Source organism: Colobus angolensis, unplaced genomic scaffold (genome assembly GCF_000951035.1).
Source record: "Colobus angolensis palliatus isolate OR3802 unplaced genomic scaffold, Cang.pa_1.0 Scaffold63, whole genome shotgun sequence".
In the NCBI taxonomy this organism is placed as follows: domain Eukaryota; kingdom Metazoa; phylum Chordata; class Mammalia; order Primates; family Cercopithecidae; genus Colobus; species Colobus angolensis.
Window position 1 is genome coordinate 6,618,604 of NW_012119932.1, and position 27,347 is coordinate 6,645,950.

The following is a 27,347-nucleotide window of genomic DNA, read 5'->3' on the forward strand; positions in this document are numbered from 1 at the left end:
CTAGGTATTTTATTGTTTTTGTGGCAATTGTGAATGAGATTGCCTTCCTGATTTGACTCTTGGCATGGCAGTTGGTGATGTATAGGAATGCTTGTGATTTCTGAACATTGATTTTGTATCCTGAAACTTGCTGAAGTTGCTTGTCAGCTAAAGGAGCTTTTGGGCCTAGACTATGGGGTTCTCTAGATATAGAATCATGCCATCTAAAAACAGGTATGCTCTTTATTTCTTTGTCTTGCTTAATTACTCTGGCTAGGACTTCCAATACTATGTTCAATAAGAATGATGAGAGAGGGCATCCTTGTGTTGTGGAAGTTTTCAAGGGGAATGCTTCAGCTTTTGCCCATCAGTATAATGTTAGCTGTGGGTTTGTCACAGATGGCTCTTGTTACTTTGAGGTATGTTCCTTCTATGCCTAGTTTCTTGAGAGTTTTTAATATGAAGTGTGTTGAATTTTGTTGATAGCTTTTTCCACCAATTTCTAACTCTGAAGAAATGTTTGTTAATGGCTTAAATACTCGTGGATAACCAAGAACCCAAGCTATGACAATGGCAGAGTATCTAAAACAAAAGCCTCTAACAATTGTATATATTTAACCATCAACATAAAGAGCACTAGGTAAGTTACAACCAGAAGTTCAAGTCCTTCCATTTATGTTTGAGGTGACCTCAAGTGTTAAAAGCAACAAACAATGTCACTGCCATACTAACAATAAGAAAAAAATGGACTGTCTACAGTATTATCATTTTTCATGAGACAATCAGAGAGCTGTCACAAGGCAACCAAGTAAACCCTATTGCAAAGAGAACAGGTTTCTTTAAGGAAAGGCAGGACACAAACTGTTTTACATTGGGAGGCAGCACAGAGGAGAGAGATGGTAGCCATATTTATATACTGGAAGAAATCAGCTAATACTTTAACTGAGGAACTTCTTTCTCTGCTTATAGATGTCACCCATAGTGGCTGACACTAGAACTAGGCCACGTCACCGAATCCCCATGTGCACACACCAACATTCAAAACTCCATAAAGTATATTTCATACTATTAACCACTGTGCTATAGTAGGAAGGTTGTCAAATGCAATAGATCTCAGATAGACATTGTTCGAATCTATTCTTTACCATTTTCTCTTCTCTTGAAAATTTGTTGGAAATTCCACAGTGAATTATTTCTAAATCTGTCATGTTGCCTACCTGGTGTTGCCTGAATATAGAAAAAAGTGGGGTGGGGGTGGATAATGGAATTTAGCAAGGAAAGGCAGCTATTTTGTTTGCTTCTCAGACTCAGGAAGCATGTGCTCTACACTGAAAATTCAATGAATCATCATGGTATACTATTCTTAATTTCCATTTAGCTTTTAGCAGTTGATCTCCTGAAAACTGGAACATCTACATATAAACAAGGAAGGCCACTGCCAAAAATTTTGATATTTAACATTTATCAAATCAATGCCTCTCTAAATAACTTTAGCCATTGACTCTATTAGTCCTGTCTTTATGTCAATAATGACAAAAGCACTTGAAAGGTTAAAGCTGTTTTCTTTTCACTTCAGGTCATACTGAAGTGAACATCTCATGGTTTCATCAATGACACTATCACCACCGTTACCCAGGCCAGCAAAACCAAACACCTGTTAAAATGTGAAATCCAGCATTTATCAAAAAATGATGATCAAAGAACATTCTGAGAACCAAGTGTGATAAATTTTACACACAAAATTTGAGCATCAGCTTGGCTACCCAGATTAACATGCCAGTTTACCACTTTCTAGTGGAGACCCTTGGACAGGTTATCTGAATTTTCCAAGACTCCTCAGTTCTCTTATCTGCAATGTGTGATGTAATAATATTTAAATCATAGGATTGTTGTGAAGATTGAAAAAGCTAATGCATTTGAGCATTCAGGCTGACCCTTCAATAGGCTATTCATGACCATGTAAGGAAAGCGAGGCTAGTATTAATATTCCCTCTCATCTCCAGTTTACACACGCAGAAAGCACCTCAGAATAGTTAAATTATTTATCTCAGGAGCACGGTTAGGAAATAATGAGCCCAGGCTTAAAATATCAATGTGATGCTTTCTATATTTTTTTCTTTATATTAAACGTCTTCATTTAAGAACATAATTTGTTCTATATATGTTATCTAAGTCATAAATGACTTCAGTTAAATCTCTGGTTAAATCCAAGACCAAGAGGAATAAACTCATGTAAATGGGAAGATACCAAATGCAAGTAATTTTTTAAAATGTTCTATACACTCATGGATTATAAGAAAACTAAAAATAATCCAAGATAAAACTCAATTTTGAATCCAATATATGTTCATCAGATATACTAAGAAAATTGGTTAAATTAATGACAGTATATCAAAACAATTCTATTTCATTTTCTTTCATATCTTATATGCAATTATTAATCTAAATTACAATTACAGAACTGAATACACTTGAAAAGTGATTACTACAGATAGGGCCATTTTAATATTTAATTATCAAACTTATAAAAGAAATGGCTACAGGCCAATTAAAGCAACCATTTTTTTCACAGTAGGAAAACGAACCCTGAATGTCAAAACACTTACTGCAGCTTGCCGATGAGTATTTGACAATATTCCATGAATCTTCACTTTATCTTTTTCCATTTGGTCTATGTTCACCCACAAATCCCGACTGGCAGAATCAGATGGGCCATATATTCGAGATATATAGTAATTGTGGTCTGTATCCTCCTGCAATAACAGATAATAATATGTATCAAGAACAGAGATGTTTTAACTACAATTCTTTAAAAAAAATTCTATTGAACTCAAGAATATTAATAGTCTTTAAAAGAGCCAAATGAATTAACTAAACTCTAAGAGAAATGAATTTGGATTAAATAAATAAATGTGCACACCCACACATACACATGAACTGTAAGAAAAAAATGGTAAATAAATAGCCCTATGATTTGAATAATAAAATTTAGAATGTGAATTTTGTCTAGTTCATTTATTATCTAAGTGCTAATTAGATAAAATAAAATGGTTCCTGAAATCCAGTGAAACCATGAATCCCATGTATTTTTTTTTCACAAATCATCAATCGAGATACATATGTAATTGATTACAAAAACAAAAAGAATATTCTATGCAGTATTCTAAGTAGATTTTGTCTTGTGACTAAAAGAAAGACTATGATCCAAATATAAATGTGGAGAATAGTGATTAAATGTTTTGTATATTTAACAATTTCAATATATATTTCCTTCTAAGTTTTGTATTTTACACGAGTGTGTGTGTGTGTGTGTGTATGTGTAAAATTAGTAGTCTTCTTTAGAGGAAATTATTAAATATACAAGAGTTAGAAGGAAATATATACTGGGTGCAAAGATCTAATTTTCCACCAGAACAAAAAGGTCCTTTTGAACAAAAATGTCTCTTTTGAAATTTTTACTAAAAACCTACGGTATAATTATGATTAGTAATAACAAATTCAAACTTCTCTTCTTTAAAAATAAGGTTATATCAGGGCCTGCTTTCAGCTTTTGGTCCTAGAAATGAAGACAATATATTTTTTCCTTTAATTTGAGTTACTACATTCTACTTTTATTTGAGTTCTCATTGTTGGTGTTACCATAGTGCCTGTCACAAAACCTTTGTTCACCATGCTTCCCACTCAGTGAAGAGATGTAAATGTTTTAAGAAGCAATTTTGATGAGAAATACCCAGAAAAATTATATGATTCTTGGCTAATTCTGATTGCAATGTTTTATAACCATGAAATCAATTTGAGGAGTTAGTAGACAAAAAACATTTTAAAGCCTTCAGGTAAATATAAGAAAAAATGTTGAATAAATAGGTCTATGATTTGAATAATAAGGTTTGGGATGTGAATTTTGTCTAATTCATTTATCATCTAAGTGATAATTAAATATAATAAAATTATTCTTGAAATCCAGTCAAAACATGAATCTCATGTATTTTTTAGCAAATCATCAATTGAGATATATACGTAACTTATTACAAAAAGGAAAAGAATATTCTATGTAGTATTCTAAATAGATTTTTGCCTCGTGCCTAAAAGAGAGACTATGATCCAAATGTAAATATTGAGAATAGTGATTAAATGCTAACAGTAAGTTTTTTGTTTATGTAATAAAGACCCTAGCATAGTGGCGCATGCCTGTAATCCCAGCACTTTGGGAAGCCAAGGCGGGTGGATCACCTGAGGTCAGGAGTTTGAGACCAGCCTGGCCAACATGGCGAAATACCATCTCTACTAAAAATACAAAACTTAGCCGGGTGTGGTGGCGGGTGCTTGTAATCCCAGCTACTTGGGAGACTGAAGTAGGAGAATTGCTTAATTCTGGAGGTGGAGGTTGCAGTGAGCCAAGATCGTACCACTGCACTCCAGCCTGGGAGACAGAGTGAGACTCCATTTTAAAAAATCAAAACAAAAATAAAAACAAAACAAACAAATAAAACGCCCTAGGTATATCTGCAATTAAACTCTGGGTATGGGACACGAATTATATGTACACCTTGGTGAAAGAAAAGAAAGGTCTACAGAGAAACAAGAACAAAGTAAAGATAAAGAAAGAAGAAAGAAGATCATGCAGCCCCCAAAGGCTCTGACACCTCAATGGGTTTCCAGCCCTCCCTCTGTTCCAGAATCTCATAATGACACTGATAGTTTGGATTGTCTGAGGGTAAAACACACTGTGGATGTGTCTCTGGTATGTATTCAACTCATCTGTGTGTATTGGGCTTCACAACCAGAAGATTTGGAGGTGGGAACCTTCCTTGACATTGGGCACAGGCCATTTTGCTCATGTTATTATTACACTGGTCATAGTGGTTGGTGGCATGCATGAGCAGATAATCTAAGAAGGAGCAATTACTGAGACATTCAGGAATTTTGGTAGAGAAGAGATCATTTCCCTTGTTCTGATTGCTGAGATATGTAGGCGTGAGACCTGGAACCACTGGCTCCATTTTGCTACTATGAGGAAATTCTGTCTGAAGATAAGGCAAACACATAGCTAAAGAAAGAATTGCAGTCTGGACGTGGTGGCTTATGCCTGTAATCCCAACACTTTGGGAGGCCGAGGCGGGTGGATCACCTGAGGTCAGGAGTTCCAGACCAGCCGAGCCAAAATGGTGAAACCCCGTCTCTACTGCCAGGCATAGCACTTGAACCAGGAGAATTGCTTCAATCTGGCAGGCAGAGTTTGCAGTGAGCTGAGATCATGCTGTTACATTCCAGCCTGGGTAACAGAGCAAGACTCTATCAAAGAAAGAAAAGAAAGAGAGAAAGAGAGGAAGGAGGGAGGGAGGGAGGGACGAAGGAAGGAAGAGCCAGATCCCTGAGCAAGTCTATTTAGGTGTGACCTGTTACTGGACTTGTTCATTTCCATGAAACCTTGAGTCTTTTTCTATTGTTAAATCACCTTGAATTAGGTTATGGTCAAACGAAAGAATCATAACTGAAAAAACAGGCCTTGTTACTTGCAACCAAACTTAAGCAACTTTGAGCAAGGCCAACTAGAAATCATTTCATTGAATATTTTCTTCAAAGCCACCCTTTTATAGCATTCACTGGAATTTTTATAAAATTAAAAATTAAATTATTATGTAAAATAATAATTCATTTATTTTTTCAGTGAATGGTATAAATGGGTAGTTTTGAAGAAAATACTCAATGTGTTTAAATCAAAATTTAATTTTTATCCCTATTGACAGTATTACTAGAAAGATTTCAGGAACATTGAAGTTAAGGATGTAATCTTTAAGTGAATTATATAACAGATTCTTTGATGCTGCAAAATTTCCCTGTAATTACTAAATAGATATTTTCTTTAAAATGTTAAAATTTCAGAATTGAGCTCAGCATAATTTTTGAAATCAGCATTTATAAAATAACCTTGGCATTTTCCTTAATCTCTGGATTTCTGTGATTAGTTAAGAAAGAGTCTTGAAGTTACCATAAAGAGCAAGAATAGCATTGTACTTAAATAAGGAATTACCTGCAAAAATATACACAATTCAGTCTAATTACGAAGTCCACCACTGATATACTATGTGAAAATACACCTTCAGTTTTTCTTAAATCAGAGCTGCCAAAAACAATATCACATCTTTGAAATACTAGAGCTCGGTATCTGACTTCTATAGCCCACGCCTGCCAAGTTGTCATGGCAACTTTTATTCAAAAAGGAAGACAATTTATTGTTTACTTAGGAAGGCAGAGACACAAGTTATTAAATTCCAGAGAGGTGTTTGGCTCAGATATTCAGAAAAACCATAAAATAGATTTCTCAAAAATGTGACATTTTAGCACTAGTAAATTATTCAAAACACGTCTTATCCTTTTTAAGGAGCAATGGCACTTAAGGAGTTGTCAAAAGCCACTTTGAGTGCAAAGATTTTCATTTTCTGTTCAAAAGCAAACTATTTCTAACACCATAGAGAATAAAACAAAACACTACTGTGATATGCCTAGTTGCCAATTCATTTAGGAAAGCAACTGTTAGAGAAAGTAGATGGCACACTATGTGGTATTAAATCGTATAAATCCATGTTTCTCGAAAATGCATGGAAATGTGCAGCTGTAGACAAACAGAGGACTTACACCAAAAATACGGAGGAAAAGTTATCATCACTGCAACTTAGCTGTTCTGCAGCAATCAATCTATATAATTCCTAATCCAAATGCTGCCTTCTTTTCTATCATGGGTGTTGATTTTATGATGGATAATGTTTATGAATGCCTCACATTGCCTCATGCAGTAATGATATTTGAACTCCAGCTTCATTTCATTTAGAACTTAAAAAAAAAAGCAAAAAAGAAAAAAGATCAAATATAGATTATATGACTATCAGTGTAGTAGTCATTTGATATACATGGATACTTAAAACATAATCAAAATTATTAATAAGATTATTTAGCATTGAATGAATCGGCCACCTCTTGAAGATCATTCCTTAATTAATAAAGGAAGATCATAATTTGAATGATTCTTGCCAAGTATTAACAAATATATTGAATCCTTATAAGAGTGATTTCACAAGAGCTACGCAGTTCATTTAAAGGTAAATCTATTTTAAAATATTACTCGTGAATACTACACTCCTCAGAAATAAAGAGTTAATAAAAGAGTTCCCTGTGATCTAAAAAAAAAACAAAAAAACAAAAAAACATGCTGGTGTAAGAAACCAAAAGCACACAATGAAATAACAAGAGGAGAGAAAGTGTGAACTGGCAGTAGTCAGGTAAAGAATTACAGAGACGAACCCACTACTAGCCAGAATAATCATGACTAAATTACCAGTCAGGACACAGGGAATAGCTCCGAGGCACACACAACATGAAATGGAAGAGAACAATGAGATAAATGTCTAGGGCGAATGCTATGGATCGAATGTTGGTGTCCCCTTGCTAAAATTCCTAAGTGGAAGCCCCAATGCCCAATGTGCCTGTATTTGGAGATAGAGTCTTTAGGAAGGTAATTAAGGCTAAATAATGTCATAAGATTGGGGTCCTTATTCAATAGGATTAGTGTCCTTGCAAGAAGAGATATGAAATTCATTTCCTCTCCTTCCCTCTCTTTTTAATTCTCTTTTTCTCTCAAGTGAGAATACAGCAAGAAGGCTGTCTATAAGCCAGAAAGGGAGCCCTCACTAAGAACCCAAACAGCTGGCACCTTGATTTAGGACCTTTAGCTGCCAGAACTGTGAGAAAAAATATTTTTGTTCTTTAAGCCACCGAGCCTATCGTATTTTGTTGTGGCATCTCAAGCTGACAAGACAAAAGTCAGCACAGAAATTGCAGGGGAACAGAAAGGAGATCAGGTGTACATGTAGTTGTCGTACAAAAAAAAATTAATGATATATTAGAAAAATATTTTTCTGAGATAAAGACTTGAATTTCCACATCATGTCTCAAGAAAATCTGCCATAGAATTTTGAGTACCGCAAAATTTCCTAATGACGTTTTCAATAGATTAAGCAAGGAAGTCTTACAGGCATCTAGAATGATAAATTGAGCTATCTATATGGAGGAAAAAAATTCCATAAGCTTGTACCTGGTACCTCTCCGTAACATCTGATATTAACAATGTTCATACAATCTCAGAGAATAAAGTTGTGACTCAAGAATTTTTTTGTTCGGTCAAGTTGTAATTTAAATATATAGGAAACAAGCATATTTTTAATACATACAAATATACAGAGAATATGCCACCAATAAGAACTTCTTAAAAATGTAATGCGTAATTATACACTGAATCAACCAATGGGTGAATCAAAGCACCTCTAATAAAAATTCTATAACTATTAGCTGTATTCAGCATGTGGCTATCTATGGGAAGAGAGAAACTACAGCAAATCTTCTGATGGGTGAGCACTGTATCCATGAAAATCATGTAAAGGGAAAAAGGACAATTTCATTATTATGGTTATAAATCAGAATGCCATTACTATCAACCATGAAAATATAAAAATAACTATCTAATGTTTCGTAGCAGGCAATTAACAGACAAATCTGAAAGTATAAAAATATAGTTTTAAAAATAGTAAACTCAAAATGTTCATGTTTTAGGTAACCGTTTAAGGTAAAAGTCTGAAACTAGTGGCCTTCAGGTTCTATGCCAGGCACTGAAGGCCCATTATTTTCCTCAAACATAGTATTGTCAACTGAAGAATCATGAGGTTCATAAATTTGGAAAGAAAGTTTTATTTCTCCTTTCCAAATTCTAATAAAATTGGGAAAGGTGAGGGAGGGGATAGGATCTTTATCTCACATTGCATTCCAAATAGTCCACTCACAAACTAGCTGGGAGCTACCAGTCCTTCTGCAAGGCAGCTCCTGCAAGCTACAGTCTGGCCACCCTGCAATGGGAAGGGTATTCTCCAGCAAAAGTCGAGAGCAACACGGGGATTTATGTTAATCAGGGTAGCTGAATATACGTATTCAATAAGCTACAGGAGGAGTCCTGAGTATTTATGAAAGGAGAAACACGCACAAGTGCAATTGAGCTTTGTGCCTCTTCAAGGGTCACGTGTACAAAAAATGGTGTTAGCATGATCCAAGGGTAGAGATCTGGCCCCCCGACATCGAAAGGTGAAGCCAAGGACACCACAACTCTCACTGGGCATCCTCCTTGAGTCAGCGGAAACCTGTCCAGACGTGGCAGTCTAGTTTCGGGAAGGCTTGCACTGGGAAACTGGCGAGTGGTCATGCGGAAACAGCGAAGTGGGAGGGGGAGTCCAGTGGCTGCCTCAGATGACTGGCTAAGGGTGATAAAGGAACGAGTCATCTGTTTATTTTCTGTTTTCCAGAGCTGATTTCTGCTTACTCCTTAGAAAGAATTCTGGTTAAGGGTTAATAAGGGAGGGGTGCACTGAGGCATGACTGACCTTCCATCCCACCAGGGCCGGGAACTCAGCTGTTAAGGTTTCTCCGAGGTCCTCTTGGCCAAAATGGGTCAATTCAGCTGGTTAGAAGTTTAGAATTTTATTTTTATTTCTCAGCACTCATGCTATAATCTCAATTTTACAAAATTACATCTATTCGAATATGGATGTGCATATTTCTACTCACCGATTTCTCTACCCTCTCTGAAAATTTGCCTAAAGATATGAATAGAAGATATTTACCATATATTGACTGGTTAATTCCAGATGATGGAATTTAGAAGCATTCTCCTCCCTCTCATCTGTATTATTTGGATTTTTTACAATAAACACATTATATGCAAACCACTTTTTTCTTTTTCTCTATATAAAGCTTTAGAAAATATGTGAAGATGCTCAAGGGTATTAATTGTTGATTTTTTGAATCAAACCGCTAACATAGATCAAGAGACACAAGGCCATATGCTACACACAGTAAGTAGTTCTATAGAATTTCTATCATAAGTATGTTGTAAAGTTCTCAAAAAAGAATCCTTTAACATACCATAGATCAGATATTCAATATGGAGATTCAAGGTCAGTAACTTACAATCCCTCTGTGAAACAGCTGATATGTCAATTTCCACTACCTTTTCTTTCGGATACCAGCTTCGGTAACTTAACTGCTGTAGAATTCAATTTTTTTTTTTTTTTTTTACTAATTGCCATAAGCAAAATCAGCATTAAGAGAAATGCAGTAAAATATTCATTTCCGCTAAACTTTGAATAAGAGATTGGAGTTCAAATCTTTATAAAGTGATTTCTTGTTGTAAGTGTTTTACAGAAACATCACCAAACCATCTCCTTTTTTCACTCATTTATATAGACAGTAAACTGGACACACAGCTACATTCTGACATAGTTGTGGGTAGATCAGGAAGGAACCAAGGTGAGGAGGAAGATAGCCTGTGGTTGAAGACATTAAACTTGCAGACAGGAGAACTGATCTCTAGTTCTCACTGGCTTGGTCCCTAACAAGCTGTCACTTTAGTGAGGTCAATTATCCATTCAGTTCATTTCAGTGTGGCCTTTCCTGCACATAGATTCCCTCTTTTGCCAGAAGTAAAATCATACAGAAAAAGGCAGGGGTCTTGGACTTAAAGAGCTGACTAGTGGAATAAGTAACGACTCCTAGCTGGATTGGAAACAGACCTCATTGAAAGCAATGTGAGATAAAGGTCCCACCCTTGAATCTCCACCTTTTTCAATTACCTTAGAAGGTGACCTATAGGGAGTGAGGTGTGGGCAGATAATTAAGTCACATTAATTTTTTTATCAGCAAAAAGTGAATGATAGTATTTAGCTTTCTTTCACTGGGTTGCTAAAGAATTATATTAAATGAATGTTATTTAAACACATTTGAAAAGCCTAAGAACAGAATATAAAGTGTTCAGCATCCTTAAATCAAGCCCAATTTCTGCATGATAAGAACAATTACATATTAGCTTTGAATAGACTTCAGTATCCATCAACAAATACTGCATTAATACCTTCTTCAGACACTAAGAACAAGTACATGGTGCACAATTCAGTTTACTGACAGAGTGTCAGAAGAATTAAAATCAATCCATCTGTCTTCTCTTGGTTATATCAGATTATTGCACCAGCTCTCATGCACATTTTTTCTGTGTTGTTACAGTTGTTTACCCATATCTTCACAATTCCCCACGAATTTTCACCTACTTGATCTATTTGCAGCGTGGTCTATCCCTCTAGCGATATCTTTGACTTTTCTAGGTATGATTTATTTTATTCTTTATTTTATTTTATTTTTTTATTTTTTTTGAAACGGAGTCTCGCTTTGTCATCCAGGCTGGAGTGCAGTGGTGCGATCTCAGCTCACTGCAACCTCCACCTCCTGGGTTCAAGCGATTCTCCTGCCTCAGTCTCCCGAATAGCTGGGACTACAGGCGCCGCCACACCCAGTTAATGTTTTTGTGTTTTTAGTAGAGATGGGGCTTCACCGTGTTAGCCTCCATCTCCTGACCTCGTGATCTGCACGCCTTAGCCTCCCAGCGTGCTGGGATTATAGGCGTGTCCTTCAGAAAAGTTAAGTGACCCTCCTAAAAACGTAGTAGAGTGGGGTGTGTGTGTGTGTGTGTGAATTTACTGTAAGGTCAGATTACTGTACAATACATTAAAGATAGGATTCCAGCGGTATTTCCATTATAAAACAGTTTCCATTTTCCCAGTAACAATCTCTCTCATAGATGAGATTGTCCTCTCTGCTATGCTGAGTTGGGGGAGCTATATGGCCGTGAAAGCACAATACCCTTGTGATCTTTCAAATTCATAACAGAATTAACACAGCACAGTTAAATGCTTGCCTAGATCTACAGGCATTTTGAGGTATATTAGCATGTGTTTATGTTGGTTCACTTACTAAATGAAATAGAATGTATTTTTGACTTGGGTATGCTGCACCTTTATTTATCTACTCCCTGGTACAAACCTTGAATCTTTTCAAGAATGAGCCCCACAGACTATTCCCAGGCATGCAGTGATGAGATAGAAGATGCCAGAAAAAGAATCTGAGGCAGAGTTAGGGTGCACTGCCAACTGACAAGGGATTTCTGAGGGCTTCACAAACTCAACAAAAAGTGTGATTCAAAAAACTGTTTACAATATGTATGTGATTTCTACTAAAATACATACAATTAACATTAAAATAATGTAGCTCAGAGGAGACTTGAGCTGAAGTACAGGTTCTGACTCTAAATAGCCACTGTAAGTTCTGGGCTTTAGTCTGTGTAGGAAGGAGTTGAACTAGATCTCTCATGGAATGCCTTTTAACTAAGCTTCTAAGATCTTTTGGCCACTAGGCAAATAGAAAGTGATTGCTAGGTATAGATCAGAAGACCATTTGCCTGATTTAAGTGGTCCTCACTAAGAGAGATAAAAGCATGTATTTGAATAGCTAGTGCAGGTAGCTAGTTACAGTTAGCACTGGTATCAATTCCGTTGGTACACAATCATCCTTGTTGATAAATTGTAGATTGCCCCTAAAGTTGGAGGCAAAATTCATGAATGTGTTGCAGGGAATATAAGAATCTTGGGAGACCCTACACATTATCTACATAAATGCAATAAATTATGGGTCTTGCGTATATGTGCACAACTATCTTTCAATGCACAATATAATTGTGGTGGGTAAAATGCATGTTCATTTTTCACAGCCACTGATTTTTTCTGTTAATTCTTGATAGTGTGATTTTCCAATCCACTGGAAAAAAACAACTATGGTATGGAGGGCCTTAAAATGTTCTCATAATTAAAAAAAAAAATTCACCCTTTGTAAAAGATGGAAATTTCTGTTCTACATTTAACAGGGCTGGAAATTGGGTACTGTTTGCATACTGCCTTAACATAACATACTGCTACCATAACAATGTACAATAGACTGGATGACTTAAACAACAGAAATTTATGTCTCACAGTTCTGGAGGCTGGAAGTCCAAGATCAAGGTTCCAGCTGATTCTGTTTTCATTGAGGGCTCTCTTCCTGGCCTGTAAAGGGCTGATTTCTCCCTGTGTCCTCAGGAGACGGAGAGAGAGTTCCCTGGAGTCTTCTCCTCCTCTTATAGGAACACATATCTCATGGGATTAGGGCCCCACCCTTATAGTCTCATTTAACCTTACTTCCTAAAGGCCTTGATTCCAAATACAGTCACACGGGGGCCTAGGGCTTCAACCTATGCATTTGGAGTGGATGGGGGGCACAGTTTTATTCCACAGAACACACAAACAGTTCCTTTATCAAGTTTGGATTTATAAAAAAGCCCCAGATGCCAGATATATTACTTTCAAAAACCCATGTCATTTTCTAGTACTAATCAGAATTGTCATTCAAGCTTCCTAATACAAGGAGGCTTTTGGAAAAATCCAGTTATTTGTCTTGATCTATTTCTTAGCAAAAAAACTGATAACTGACTTCTATTTACAATTTTAAAATAATTTTGCAAAAATTTACTCAGAATCAACTTCTAAAAATTGTAACTCAGTTAAGAATTTCACATAATCAACTTCTGTGGAAAAACTGGGTGTTTTCTTTCTACCTACTTGTAACTACTTGGCCAATAATCTCATTTATAAGTAACTGTTACTGTTTAGTCTGGTATTCCCAGTGAAAGGTAATAATTTTTTTTTTTTTTTTTTTTTGAGGCAGAGTCTCACTCTGTCACCCAGGCTGGAGTGCTGTGATGCCATCTCGGCTCACTGCAACCTCTGCCTCCCAGGTTCAAACGATTCTCCTGCTTTAGCCTCTGGAGTAGTTGGGATTATAGGCACGCACTACCATGCCCAGCTAATTTTTGTATTTTAGTAAAGATAGGGTTTTACCATGTTAGCCAGGCTGGTATTGAACTCCTGACCTCAACTGATCCACCCGCTTCGACCCCTCAAAGTGCTGGGATTACAGGCGTGAGCCACCACATCTTGCCTAATATACTTCTAATGAGTCAGATTTTTAAAATACTATTACTCATTTAATGTCAGAGAACGAAACTTTTCTTTAGTCTTTTTTCTTTGTGTCTAACTTCTCCAAGTCTTTAAAATCTTAGCCTCCCAGATTCAGGAAGTGATTAACAAGCAATTAATCAGCTGTAAATGGATTCTTTCTAGGAGGTTTGATGTCGTTTGCCATAGAGTTAGAATCTAATACTACATTACCCCTCTGCACACCATTTTGCAAATAAAGATAACTTTCTTAGCCTCTATCTTCAAGATTACAAAATGGAAGTTAGAATAAAACTAGTGTCACCACACTGGAGTTAATGTCTACTTGAGAAAAACATGTGAATATATTTTGGAAACTATAAAATGCTGTTAGACATCACTTTTGTTAACAAAAACAGTCATGGGTTGCTTAATGACAAGTTTCTGAGAAATGTGTTATTAGGCAGTTTCATCATTGTACAAACATTATGGAGTGTACCTACACAAACCTAGATGGCATAATCTACTTCACACCTAGGCTATGTGGTATGGTCTACTGTTCTAGGCTACACATCTGTAAAGCAGGTTACTGTACTGAAATCTGTAAGCAGCTGTAACACAATGGTAATGATTTGTGTATCTAAACAGAAAAGTTACAGTAAAAATACGGAATCACTGTCATATATGTAACCTGTCCTTGACAGAAATGTTGTGTGTATCACATGATTATAAACCATGGCAACAACAACAACAACAACAAAAATCAGGCATTCTACATTCTTATGCTATTAACATTAATAGAAGCATGAATTCTCCTCAAACATTAGAGATCTCAAACCAGACTTTACAGAGTGAGGAATGTTCTATAGCCTCTAATATTGGAAAACAGTTTTGCAAATAAATGATATTCTGAAAACTCCCTTTTTACTGAATTTTGTATGTGCTTCTACGCATATCACTTTAATTATGAAAATATGTCTCAAACAAAACAATCATAGAAAGAGTAGCAATCAAATAAATTAATCTGACCATTAATAGCATATATTATGCTAGCATAATTATTACCTTAAAGAGAATATTTAATCAACCTAATTTTATGAAAATACTGTTACTTTGAATAGTAAACCTAGTATCCAAATAGATTTCTGTCTAATGGGATTAACAGCTACCTCTAAAATGAAATCATATATATGTAATTGAAATTCTGGGATTGCATTTTAAAAACTTAACAGGAAGGACAGGTAAAGAGGACATGCTATGTTGGGCAATTGTTTTCAAACTCATAATATTTCAAAATGGTAAAACAATGTATAGCTAAACCTTGATGGAATCTCTCTTTATGTATTTATTTTTGGGTAAAAAATTCTCATAATCAACTTTTTCACATCTTGCACAATAAAACCTTTTTTAAAAAACAGGATGCATGGTACTAAGAGTCAAAAACAAAATCACAATAGATTTCATATTATCTTAGTTTGTCTCATCCTCAAAGTTTATGGCATTGTTTTGAGGAATGATGAACATGTGAAGAGAAAAAGAACAGTAATAAAGAGAAAACATAGCTTTAAAGCAAATCAATTTTTTAAAACAACCTACAAATATATGCATGATATGGTTTGACTGTGTCCCCACCCAAATCTCCAATTGTAGCTCCCATAATTCCCATGTGTCATGGGAGGGAACTTGAGGGAGGTAATTGAATCATGGGGGTGAATCTTTCCCACGCTGTTCTTGTGATAGTGAATAAGTCTCATGAGATCTGGTGGTTTTATAAAGGGGAGTTTTCCCACACACGCTCTCTCTCTTGCCTGCCACCATGTAAGACGTCACTTTGCTCTTCCTTCGCCATGATTGTGAGGCTTCCTCAGCCATGTGGAACTGTGAGTCCATTAAATCTCTTTCCTTTACGAATTACCCAGTCTTGGGTATGTCTTTATTTAGTAGCATGAGAGCAGACTAATACGATGTATAATTGATAAAAGGGGGCCATATTGGTTAGTAAACTAGAAATGAATAAATATGCTATAATACTGGGAATGCCAAAATGAAGAAGAAATGGGTCACTTACTTTCTGTGTTTCAGCATTCCCTTATGTAAAAATATTTCCAGCAAGGTTCAAGAAGTATCAAAAATATTGAATTAGGGTTCTACATTCTCTCCATTTTTATTTTATTTATTTATTTATTTATTTTTATTATACTTTACGTTCTAGGGTACATGTGCACAACGTGCAGGTTTGTTACATGGGTATATATGTGCCATGTTGGTGTGCTGCACCCATTAACTCATCATTTACATTATGTATATCTCCTAATGCTATCCCTCCCACCTCCCCCCTCCCCACAATCGGCCCCGGTATGTGATGTTCCCCTTCCTGTGTCCAAGTGATCTCATTGTTCAATTCCCACCTATGAGTGAGAACATGCAGTGCTTGGCTTTCTGTTCTTGCGATAGTAGTTTGCTGAGACATTTATACAGCCAACAGAAACATGAAAAAATGTTCATCATCACTCGTCATCAGAGAAATGCAAATCAAAACCACAATGAGATACCATCTCACACCAGTTAGAATGGCAATCGTTAAAAAGTCAGGAAACAACAGGTGCTGGAGAGGATGTGGAGAAATAGAAACACTTTTACACTGTTGGTGGGACTGTAAACTAGTTCAACCATTGTGGAAAACAGTGTGGTGATTCCTCAAGGATCTAGAACCAGAAATACCATTTGACCTAGCCATCCCATTACTGGGTATATACCCAAAGGATTATAAGTCATGCTATAAAGACACATGCACACGTATGCTTATTGTGGCACTATTCACAATAGCAAAGACTTGGAATCAACTCAAATGTCCATCAGTGACAGACTGGATTAAGAAAATGTGGTACATATACACCATGGAATACTATGCAGCCATAAAAAAGGATGAATTCATGTCCTTTGTAGGGACATGGATGCAGCTGGAAACCATCATTCTCTCTATTTTTATTCCATTGCCTCAATCCCTGCCATCTATCATATTGGGATTTTGGTGCTTGGTTCTTCTTTTGGATCTTTTATTTTAAAACTAAGAAAACGATTAATCACATATTTACAAAAAATTGGTAATAAGTGTAACTAACACTTACAAACCTATGATATTTCAAAGCCTTTGCTTGGCACATAATATATATTTAATCCTTCCAACAAACCAGAGAATTAGATACCACTTTCAAAATAAATAAACTGAAGCTGAGACATATGGAGTAGCTTGCCTAGCACCACATAAATCCCGGGGATATAAAACCAGTTCTATATAACACATACAAACTCCAGAGTCAATGCTCTCTCCACTTCCACAATATGTTGTAGTTATCAAAATTTTTAGGATCTCAAAAAAAAAAAAAATCACGCTTGCTCAAATTGTTTCTATTAGGCTACTTATCAGACCTTCTGTAAGAGCTCTCTCACTGGTCTCCCTGTTTCTCGTATAAGTTCCCCCACTCTATTCTCTATATAGCAGAGTAATTCTTTTGAAAAGTAAACCTATTAAACCAGAAATCTAATCATATCATGCCCCTATTCAAATGAGGCTTCCCATCACACTTTAGAATAAAATCCAATATCCTTACCATACACAGTGCTTGACACAACCATCTCTCCAACTTCATTTTCATCATCTCACATGCCACACCAAACACACTGGTTTTCTTGTTGTCCCATGAATATGTCCATATTCTCCAACATCATACATTGCTTCTGCTGTTTCATGCCTCTGAAATAATCCTCCCTTAGTCTGCTTTCATTGTTTTAAGTTCCTTTAAAACATTGTTTATCATGAGATCTTTTTTCTTCTTTCACCTCCACTAAATTTCCTTAAAATCTCTCTCTGGGCCAGGCATGGTGGCTTAAGCCTGTAATCCCAGCACTTTGGAAGGCCAAGGCGGGCAGATTACTTGAGGTCAGGAGCTCAAGACCAGCCTGGCGAACATGGTGAAACCTCGTCGGTACAAAAAATACAAAAAATTAGCTGGGCGTGATAGCACACACCTGTAATCTGAGCTACTTGGGAGGCTGAGGCAGGAGAATCTCTTGAACCCGGCAGGTTGCAGTGGGCCGAGATTATGCCTTTGCATTCCAGCATGGGTGACAGAGTGAGACTCCATCTCAAAGTAAATAAATAAATGAATAAATAAATAAATAAATAAACAAACAAATAATACAAATAACTTTCTGTATTGTGTCCAATTCTGTATTCTAGTGATTAGAACTTTGCCGAATACCTAATAGATATTCAACACATAGTTGTTGATGTTAGCACTTCTTTACACTTTACAAGGCTAATTTATTTGGCTTTGTCACCTCCTAGAAAAAAGGTCATAATGGTCTGGGCATGGAGCCCGGTGCACCTCACCAATCCAAAGAATACTGAATGAAGAGGTAGTTGTTTTAAGCCACCAAGTTTTGGAGTTGTTTGTTACTTACCAATAGACTACCAACAGAGGTGGCTTGGAACTTTTTGTAATACAGCATGAACATTTCAAGAATCAAAAACTGAATAGTGAATCAAATTTATAAGTAAATTGGACTGGTTTGTAATGTGCTGCTACTTCTTCCTTGCTGTTATGAAGAATCCAGCTCTGTGACTTTTTTTTTTTTTTTAATAGGATCTTGTTCTGTCGCCCAGGCTGGAGAGCAGTGGCACTGCAGCCTGGACCTCATGGGCTCAGAAGATTCGTCTACTTTAGACTCCTGAGTAGCTGGGACTACAGGCACATGACACATGCTTGGCTATCTTTTTAAAGTTTTTTGTAGAAACAGGACCTCACTATGTTGTCCAGGCTGGTCTTGAACACCTGACCTCAAGCAGTCCTTCTGCCTCAGCCCCCCAAAGTGCTGAGATTATAGGCATAAACCACTGAGCCCAATTCTTTCTGTTCTACACTGTGTCAGCTGAGTTTACTGCTGGCCTGCAATCAGTTGGTATGTCAGCTGGGCCTGGTCAGTCCCAGTCAGTCTTGGTCACATGCTTAGGGTCTCTATCTCCACTTGCTGTCTCATTCCTAAGTGGGATAGATCGGGTTTATTCACAATGAACAAATATGAATCTGAAAGAGCCAGTTCTTCAAGGCAGATCTCAAGTTGTGAACTGGGCCTAAATTTAAAATACAGCCAAGTGGCCATTGGCTGATAAGGGGTCACACACATACTCTGAGTTCCCCAGAAACTCACACCTTTTTATTTTTGGGACTTTCAGAGCTCACCTGAACCAACTAATCAGCGCTCACCTCTCTCAGCCAGTCAGGGCTCAGCTGTCTCTACCAATCAGAGTTAAGCAAGTTTTGATCCTTTATTTACATAAACAGACCTGATTGAGAACTGTGGCAGGACTCTTTTGCTACAAAACTTGAGCCTTCCCTTTGCTCTCTGGAATGTATCTTTGTTTTACACCACAGGTGGCTGCATCTCCTTGGTTTGCAAATTGTTCACTGGAATAAAGTCTCTTTCCTCCAAATTCATTTTCAGAGGATTTTGTTCACATCATAAAGTGACAGAGTCTAAGAGGGGTAAGAGCGGAAGCTGTACAGCCTCTCGAGGCATTGCCTACAAGGTACACAATGTCACTTCACACTGTTTTCATCAGAACAAGTCACAAGGCATGGCCTGGATTGAAGAGGTGAGAAGAGAGATCCTATCTCCTTATAAAAGGAACTGCAGGAATTCATGGCTGTTTGTATAATACAATGCCATCCAGTCTTTGTTGTTGTTTTTGTTTGTTTGTTTGTTTTTCTGTTCCTGAGCTGTTGAGCTCTCTGGCTACCTATAACTGTATATATATATGGCCACTCTGCCCCAAAGAGATGCTGTACCCATTTTCACTTTGTTGAGAGATCATTTTCATAATACTGTTAAGTAGCACCCTTTTTTTTTTCAAATAATCTCTAAGAGTGCCTTCATTTGGCATAGAGGAACTTTTAGCAGTATAAATCTTCCTACTACTTTCTAAATAAGAATTTAAAAGCCAAATTCAAATGACAAATTCTTTTAGGATCACATCTTAGAAGAGGGAAAACCTTGTTGCCAACTCACTTAATGTCAGGTAGCTATGTGGAGGGTAAATAAGGGCAGAACGAAAGAAGAGAACTTGCAATCCTTTCATGAGTTATTAAAAATAAAGAAGCAAGAAGAAAAAGCACAAGCTGTTGAGCGGTTTTGTTTTAAAATTAACAATGATACAATCAGACGAATATTTTCATAATACGGTTTTGCTGATTTTGCAGAAATATTCTCTTTCGGATCTATAAAACTGGCATTTATACTTTGCAATAAAATTACAGGATAGCCGGAAGAGATTTTATTTCAGTGCAGCCCAAGAAGTATTTGTTCTTTTTTTATTTGTTTATTTTTTCTTTTTTTGCTTCTGTCTTGCAACTTCCCAGGGGTGAGAAGGGGAATCAATGTTATTAGCTTTTCACTTTCCTAAGAACTAGCTGGAAAGAAAAAGAAATATACAGGGAAAACATTCAAGAGACTATAGTCTAATATAAGAAGATGCCGTCAAATGGCCTATTTTTTTTTTACAAGCATTTCTTTTACATGCCATGCATTTAAGTTAACAAGTATTCATGATGTATGGATTATGTATGTGGGAGGTATGAAGAGCAATGAAGGGCAAGTAGGTATTTATGATCTAGTCTTTGCCCTCTAGAAGTCTGCAGCCTAGTAAAATGATACGGATATTCAAATATCTCTTTTCCAAACCAGGAGAAGATAACTACTGAACTAAAGACAGGACTCAGTCTAGAAGCCTTCTAAGAAAGGAAATTTCATTCAGTTTGAAAGGTAAGAAAAATAAGGTTCAGAGAAGTAAGAGCATTAAAACTGGCCCTGGAAAAATGATTTAGAATTTGAGAATGTCACTCTAGTCAGAGGGACTGGTCTGATCACAGGGAAAAGGGCAAAAATAAACTAGAAGTAATCCAGAAACTCTCTAGAATGAAAGCTCATACATAAGAGTAATGTGAAATGAGGACAGTCTGATATGCCGAAATTAGAATGCACAAAGCCTCGAATGTCAGTCCAGAAAGTCTGAACTTGATTCTGTATAAGATGAGAGCCTTGGAAGAAATGGATTAAATGTGGACCTAGAAGGAACAATCTAGAAAATGGGGTGGACCAGAGAAGGTACAAATTATAATCAGACATTGGTTTGGACGCTATTTCAATAGGCACATAATAAAACTCATAATAGCTCAAACTGGATTACCAAAAAGAACAAAAGAGAAAGAGGCTGTTGTGAGAAGGGCTATGAAAAGTCCAAAGGACTTGCTGGTATTTGAGAGGGAGAGGAGCACTCAGAAATGATCCTGAAGTACTTAATATAACTGAGACAGTCCAGAAGGTTTAGAGTAACTAATGTCAGTTAGTATTTTAAAACAGAACCTGGTATATCTATATATCATTTTAAATACTAAAAAACAAATACGAGAAAATAATACCATTGATTCCCAAATACAGTACGTACGCCACTCACAGAAGCAAGGTCTTAGGAGTAATCAGTTGTAATTGAGAGTTCTCCCTCTCATATTCAAATAACACCTGCCTTTCTATTTTTCTCTCACTATTTGATACATGCTTAAAGTGGGACACGCCATGACCTAACAAATCCCTTTGAACTAGAGCAGTGATTCTCAAATTTGTCTGCACATTAGAATCACCTGGAGACTTTGAAAAATTCCAAACCCGAGGCCACGCTCTAGACCAATTAAATCAGACTTTGAGATGGAATGCAGAGTGTGATCCCAACATGCAGACCAGCCTGGGAACCGGTGAATTAAAAGCAAGTAACACCAATTAGCTGAAACTTCCAAACTGCAACACGCTGTGCTCTGCATGACCATGCCCAAACCAAGACTTTAGAAATCTATGAAGTATTTCAATTTATCATTAAAGAGTGATCAAAATATAAGAATTTCACTTCTGTCAATGTAGAGCTTACCACTTTGCACATCATGTACAGCAAGGTTTATGTTCCAGAAAAATGTAGGAAAACAAATAGTCCTAAGTCTGTTTTTGAAATGGTGACTCTTACAGTTCTACCCGTGTTGAAATCAATCTCAGTAAATAGGCTGTGTCCAGATTTCTCTTCCTTAATGCATATCAGATCTAAACAATTTCTGAGATTTTTGTATGTTTCACAGGTTGCACCTATACGTGTTCCAAATATAAATATGGAATCTTCATAGCATGGTTTCTTCTGCATTGATTTGACGTAGAATTTTATTTTATTTTATTTTTTCAGGTTATCCCAGCTTCAAAACAAGTGTCAAGAGAAAGTCTCTTCAAAAGTGCCATGGACAAGCTGCATCATGTTGAGATATCTACACAATTTTAAAGATCATTAATCAGAGTGCAAGCACAATGCCTTCGTCTATTTGTGCTGCTATGACAGACTTGGCAATTTATAAAGAGAAGAAATTTATTTTCTCACAGTTCTGGAGGCTACAAAGTTCAAGATCAAGGCACTGGCACCTGTGTGGGCTTTCTCGTTGCATCCTCACATAGTAGAAGGCAGGAGGCAAGAGAGAACAAACACTGTATCCTCACATTGAGAAGGAGAGAAGGGGATGAATCCAATAATGCAAGCCCTTTTCATAACAACATTAATCTATTTATGAGGGCAGAGCCCTTATAAACTAAACACTTCCCATTAGGCCCCAGCTCTCAACTCTATTGCACTGGGGATTCAGCTTCAAACCCATGAATTCTGCAGGACACATTCAGACCACCGCACATAAGAACTAGGCTTTGCATAACTATGCCATGCAAAGCATTAAATTGGGTGTGACTACATATATTAGAATATATTATATATATTAGAATATATTATAGAATTATATTATATATATTAGAATATAATGCTAATTATACATAGGACTTAGTAGAAAGAGGTTATATTTAGTTTGGGGAAGATTAAATGTGTGCATCCATCAGTTTAGAAATTTTGGCTAATTGGTGGTATCTGCTCTTGTTTGGTGGTTTCCAGACTTGTCTGCATGTTGGAATCATATCCTGCACTCCAGCCCAGATTCAGATTTAATTGTTCTAAAATATGGCATGGGCTTTGGAATCTTTAGAAGATTTTCAGGTGATCTGATCCATCATACTTTATCCTTAAAAAGCTAAAAGTTGAACCACTTTCCTGAAATGATACCACTTCACTTATTTTTTATTTCTTTCAAGGAGATAAATCACATGACCAAATTGACCAGTTTGGACTTCTTATTGGTATTTGATGCCCTTGGGTGGAGACTCACAGAAGGAAAATATTCTCTTTCCAAGTCTTTGCAGTTGAAATACCAACCAGCTGCCTTTTTAGATTAAATGCCATTCACTATTAGGATATTAAAAACATTAATTCAGGAGAATTTCATTTTAAGAAATATATAGACAGCAATATAAAAAAACCCATAGTTTCTGCATTTACGCTGCTTATAGTTTAGTGGAAAACATAGGTATTAAGTGATCGCATTAGTAACATAACCTAAAACGACTAGATTTACCTATGCATCTCAGATGAAAAGTTCAAAAGAAATCGGGAAAGGAACTCACTTGAATAATCGAATACTCTATATTAGAACTCCATATACTTGTAAAGTTCAATGCTTGGATTTCCTCTGCCTGAGTTTATCTACATAGTTCTTTTCACTAATCTGTATTGTGAATACAAATTGCTTAGAATTGTCAGCAACATAATAAATTTAGTGAATTTATATATAAAATTAAAATTATTACTCAATGGTGAAAATATTAATAATAATCCGGAGGGGAAAACAAGTGAAAAAAAAGCTTATGTCAAAGTTATCCTTGGGTCTCACATTCAGAATTTATAAGGAACTTAAACTGTTGAATAAGTAATAAACAAGCACATTAAAAATGGGCAAAAGCCATGAATAGAAACTTCTAAAATGAAGACATACCAGCAGCCAAAAAACATATAAAAAAAAAGATTATCACCACTAATCATCAGAGAAATGCAAATCAAAACCACAATGAGATACCGTCTCATGCCAGTCAGAATGGCTATAATTAAAAAGTCGAGACTGGGCGCTATGGCTCACGCCTGTAATCCCAGCACTTTGGGAGATAGAGGCAGGCCGATCACCTGAGGTCGGGAGTTCGAGACCAGCCTGACCAACAAGGAGAAACCCTGCCTCTACTAAAGATACAAAATTAGCCAGGCATGGTGGTGCATGCCTGTAATCCCAGCCACTTGGGAGGCTGAGGCTGGAGAATCATTGAACCCAGGAGGTGGAGGTTGCGGTGAATTGCGATCATACCACTGCACTCCAGCATGGGCAACAATAACAAAACTCCGTCTAAAAAAAAAAAAAAAAAGTCAAAAAAAAATAGATGCTGGCTAGGTTGTGACAAAAAGGGAACCCTTATACTCTGTTGGTGGGAATGTGAATTAGTTTAGCTACTGCAGAAAACAACTTGGCAATTTCTCAAAGCAATTAAAACAGAGCTACCATTCAACTTACAACAGAACTACCAACTAGCAGTGGAATTGCTGGGTATATATTCAAAAGAAAACATATCATTCTACCAAAAAGACACCTGCACTTGTCTGTTCATTGCAGCACTAGTCACAATAGCAAAGACACAGAATTAACCTAGGTTTCCATCAATGGTGGATGGGATAAAGAAAATGTGCTACATATAACACCATGGAATACTAGGAAACCATGAAAAAGAATGAAATCATGTCCTTTAAGCAACATGGATGTAGTTACAAGCCATTATCCTATAAGAATTAGCGCAGGAACAGAAAATCAAACACTGCATGTTCTCACTTATAAGTAGGACCTAAACAATTGGTATTCATGGACCTAAAGACAGCAAAAATAGATACTGGGGACCACTACATGGGGGAAAGTGGGGATCAAGTGTTGAAGAACTAACTCTTGGGTACTGTGCTCAGGACCTGAGTATTAGACACAATATATCCAGGTAACAAACCTGCACACATACCCCTTGTATCTAAAATAAAATTAGAAATTATTTTTTAAAAAAGAAAATCAAAAGCAAAAGTTATCCTTGGGTTTTCCTCTGGAGAAAAAGTTTATTACTCCAGAGAGCAAGAATGGAGACAGTGGGGGAAGAGAATAATGAGAAGAATTAATATGTTCTATTGGAGACCAAAGATTGTTAATAAATATTCCCTGGAATCAGATGAGTAAGAACAGGCATGAACAAATAGCATGTCACTGTTCTGCTACAACTAGCATAAAATCCAAAGCTCAATCTAGGTCTATGCACTAGATTATTTGGACTTGATGATTTCTTACTAATTAGTCCAATATGAAGGACATCATTTGTCAAATTCAACTCATATTTGGTTCCCTTATGTAGCTGAGATTTTACGAAACTTGTGATGGCTTAAAGTTTTTTATTACAAGAAAAATGCCAACAATAGTTTTCAAAACATATAGAGGAATAAAAGGAATGTTTTTGAAAGTCAAGGAGGCAAAATAAGCAGATTGCCTTGGAAACTGTAGGTGGGAATTTCCTCCAGAATATCATATATGTTCCTATTCTGCAGACCAATACATTGACCAATATGTCTTATATATAAGATCACTCAATGTATTGGTCTGCAGAATAGGAACAATGTAAAGCAATGTCCTAGCAGCTGAAATAAGAATTCTTAATTGTTGCTATTTCTAGGGTAATGAAGCCTGGCCTCAGAGATCCAGAATGAATAAATAAATCCTCTTTTCTGCCCTGTCTTTGTCATCATATGCCATCTTAAATGCAGCAGATACAAATTGAGAAATATATTGAGCAATCAAACAAGTTGCAGGTTTTTAATAAAACATGTTTGAAAGTGGCTACTTATAAATAACTTTCGGGGATTGCAGACTGTCTTAGTCCGTTTTGTGCTGCTATAACAGAATACCACAGACTGGGTAATTTATAATGAACAGAAATGTGTTGGCTCATGATTCTAAATGCTGGGAAGTCCAAGAAGGAAGGGGCAGCATTTGATTAGGGCATTCTTGCTGTGTTAACCCATGGAAGAAGGGCAGACAGAGGGCAAGAGAGAGCAAGAGAAGGGAGCCGAATTCATCCTTTTATCAGAAGCCCCTCCATCAATAACAGCATTAATCCATTCATGAGGCAGAACCTTCATGGCCTAATTACCACTTAGGTCCCACCTCCCAACATTGTTGCCTTAGGGGTCAAGTTTCAAACACATGCTCTTTGGAGGACACATTCAAACCATAGCACATACTTATAAGGTATTTATGACATCGAGAAATGTTTTAGATCTACAATAAAGAATTTGTAAAGCAGTAGTTCCCAAAGAGTAAAATGTGAATGAATGAGGATAATTTGGTAAGATACATCTAGTTATTTATTGATATTTTATTCTATCATGTTTTTTTTCTTTTTTTTCTTTGAGACGGAGTCTCCCTCTGTCGCCCAGACTGGAGTGTAGTGGCCGGATCTCGGCTCACTGCAAGCTCCGCCTCCCGGGTTTACGCCATTCTCCTGCCTCAGCCTCCCAAGTAGCTGGGACTAAGGTGCCCGCCACCTTGCCTGGCTAGATTTTTTGTATTTTTTAGTAGAGACGAGATTTCACCGTGTTAGCCAGGATGGTCTGGATCTCCTGACCTCGGGATCCACCCATCTCGGCCTCCCAAAGTGCTGGGATTACAGGCTTGAGCCACCGCGCCTGGCCATCATGTTTTATTTCTTTTTAATGCTTTCTTTTTCTGAAACAATATAAATTGTAGAAAATATATATAAACATATATATTTAAAATATTGTGTGTGCGCGTGTGTGTGTATACATATATACATATATATATTTAAATGCCATTACTTTTCCAAAAAACATTAAGAGCCTTTTTTTTTGGTGAAAGGAGGGTTATAATAATATCCAAGCTCCAGAGGCCACTGCCACAATGTTTATTTTGTCTCCCCCTTCGGAGGTGGAGTAGAACATATTTAAATAATCCAAGATGCTGGTCATTAAATTGCAGAGCTAAGGTCCAGAGTATTTCTCATACTCTGCCAAGTATTAACATATTTTATTCACAAAAACTCTAGGAAAGTTGTAAGGTTTTCATCTGCCAATTCACAACTCCCTCATCCCAGTAACAATAATAATGAATGTAGCAAATGATTATTTGCATGTACATCACATTTCTTCGCCTTGGTACAAGCCTTCAAGAACTCCATAGCTGACCCTGGTTACCTATAGGAGGCTGGGAGGCCATCATGCAAGCAAAAGGACCCACAGTGAATGTGTCAAAGCGTGTAGAGGAGAGAGTTTGTTCACATTTCTAATCTTCTAATCCTCATTCTGGAAAGCAGCCTGCGAGGTCCTCTGAGGATCAAGCTACCAATGATATGAATAATGGTCACGGAATACATCAGGTTCCAAAGAAATGCAGATTCCCTCATGTGGCTTTCAAGGACCTCTGG

General features: G+C 36.7%; 1 protein-coding gene across 2 annotated transcripts in view; it reads right to left on the bottom strand.

Annotated features, from left to right (window-relative positions):
• The window catches only part of PLXDC2 (plexin domain containing 2), a 453,731-nt gene that overhangs the window by 222,316 nt on the left and 204,068 nt on the right, over positions 1 to 27,347 (bottom strand). The window contains exon 3 of one of the 2 annotated variants that reach the window (XM_011963863.1): positions 2,586 to 2,732. The exons of the other annotated variant lie outside the window; for it this stretch is intronic. Coding sequence (XP_011819253.1) covers positions 2,586 to 2,732 — 147 coding nt within the window. The remainder of the gene's footprint in view (positions 1 to 2,585; positions 2,733 to 27,347) is intronic. 2 annotated transcript variants of the gene reach the window in all.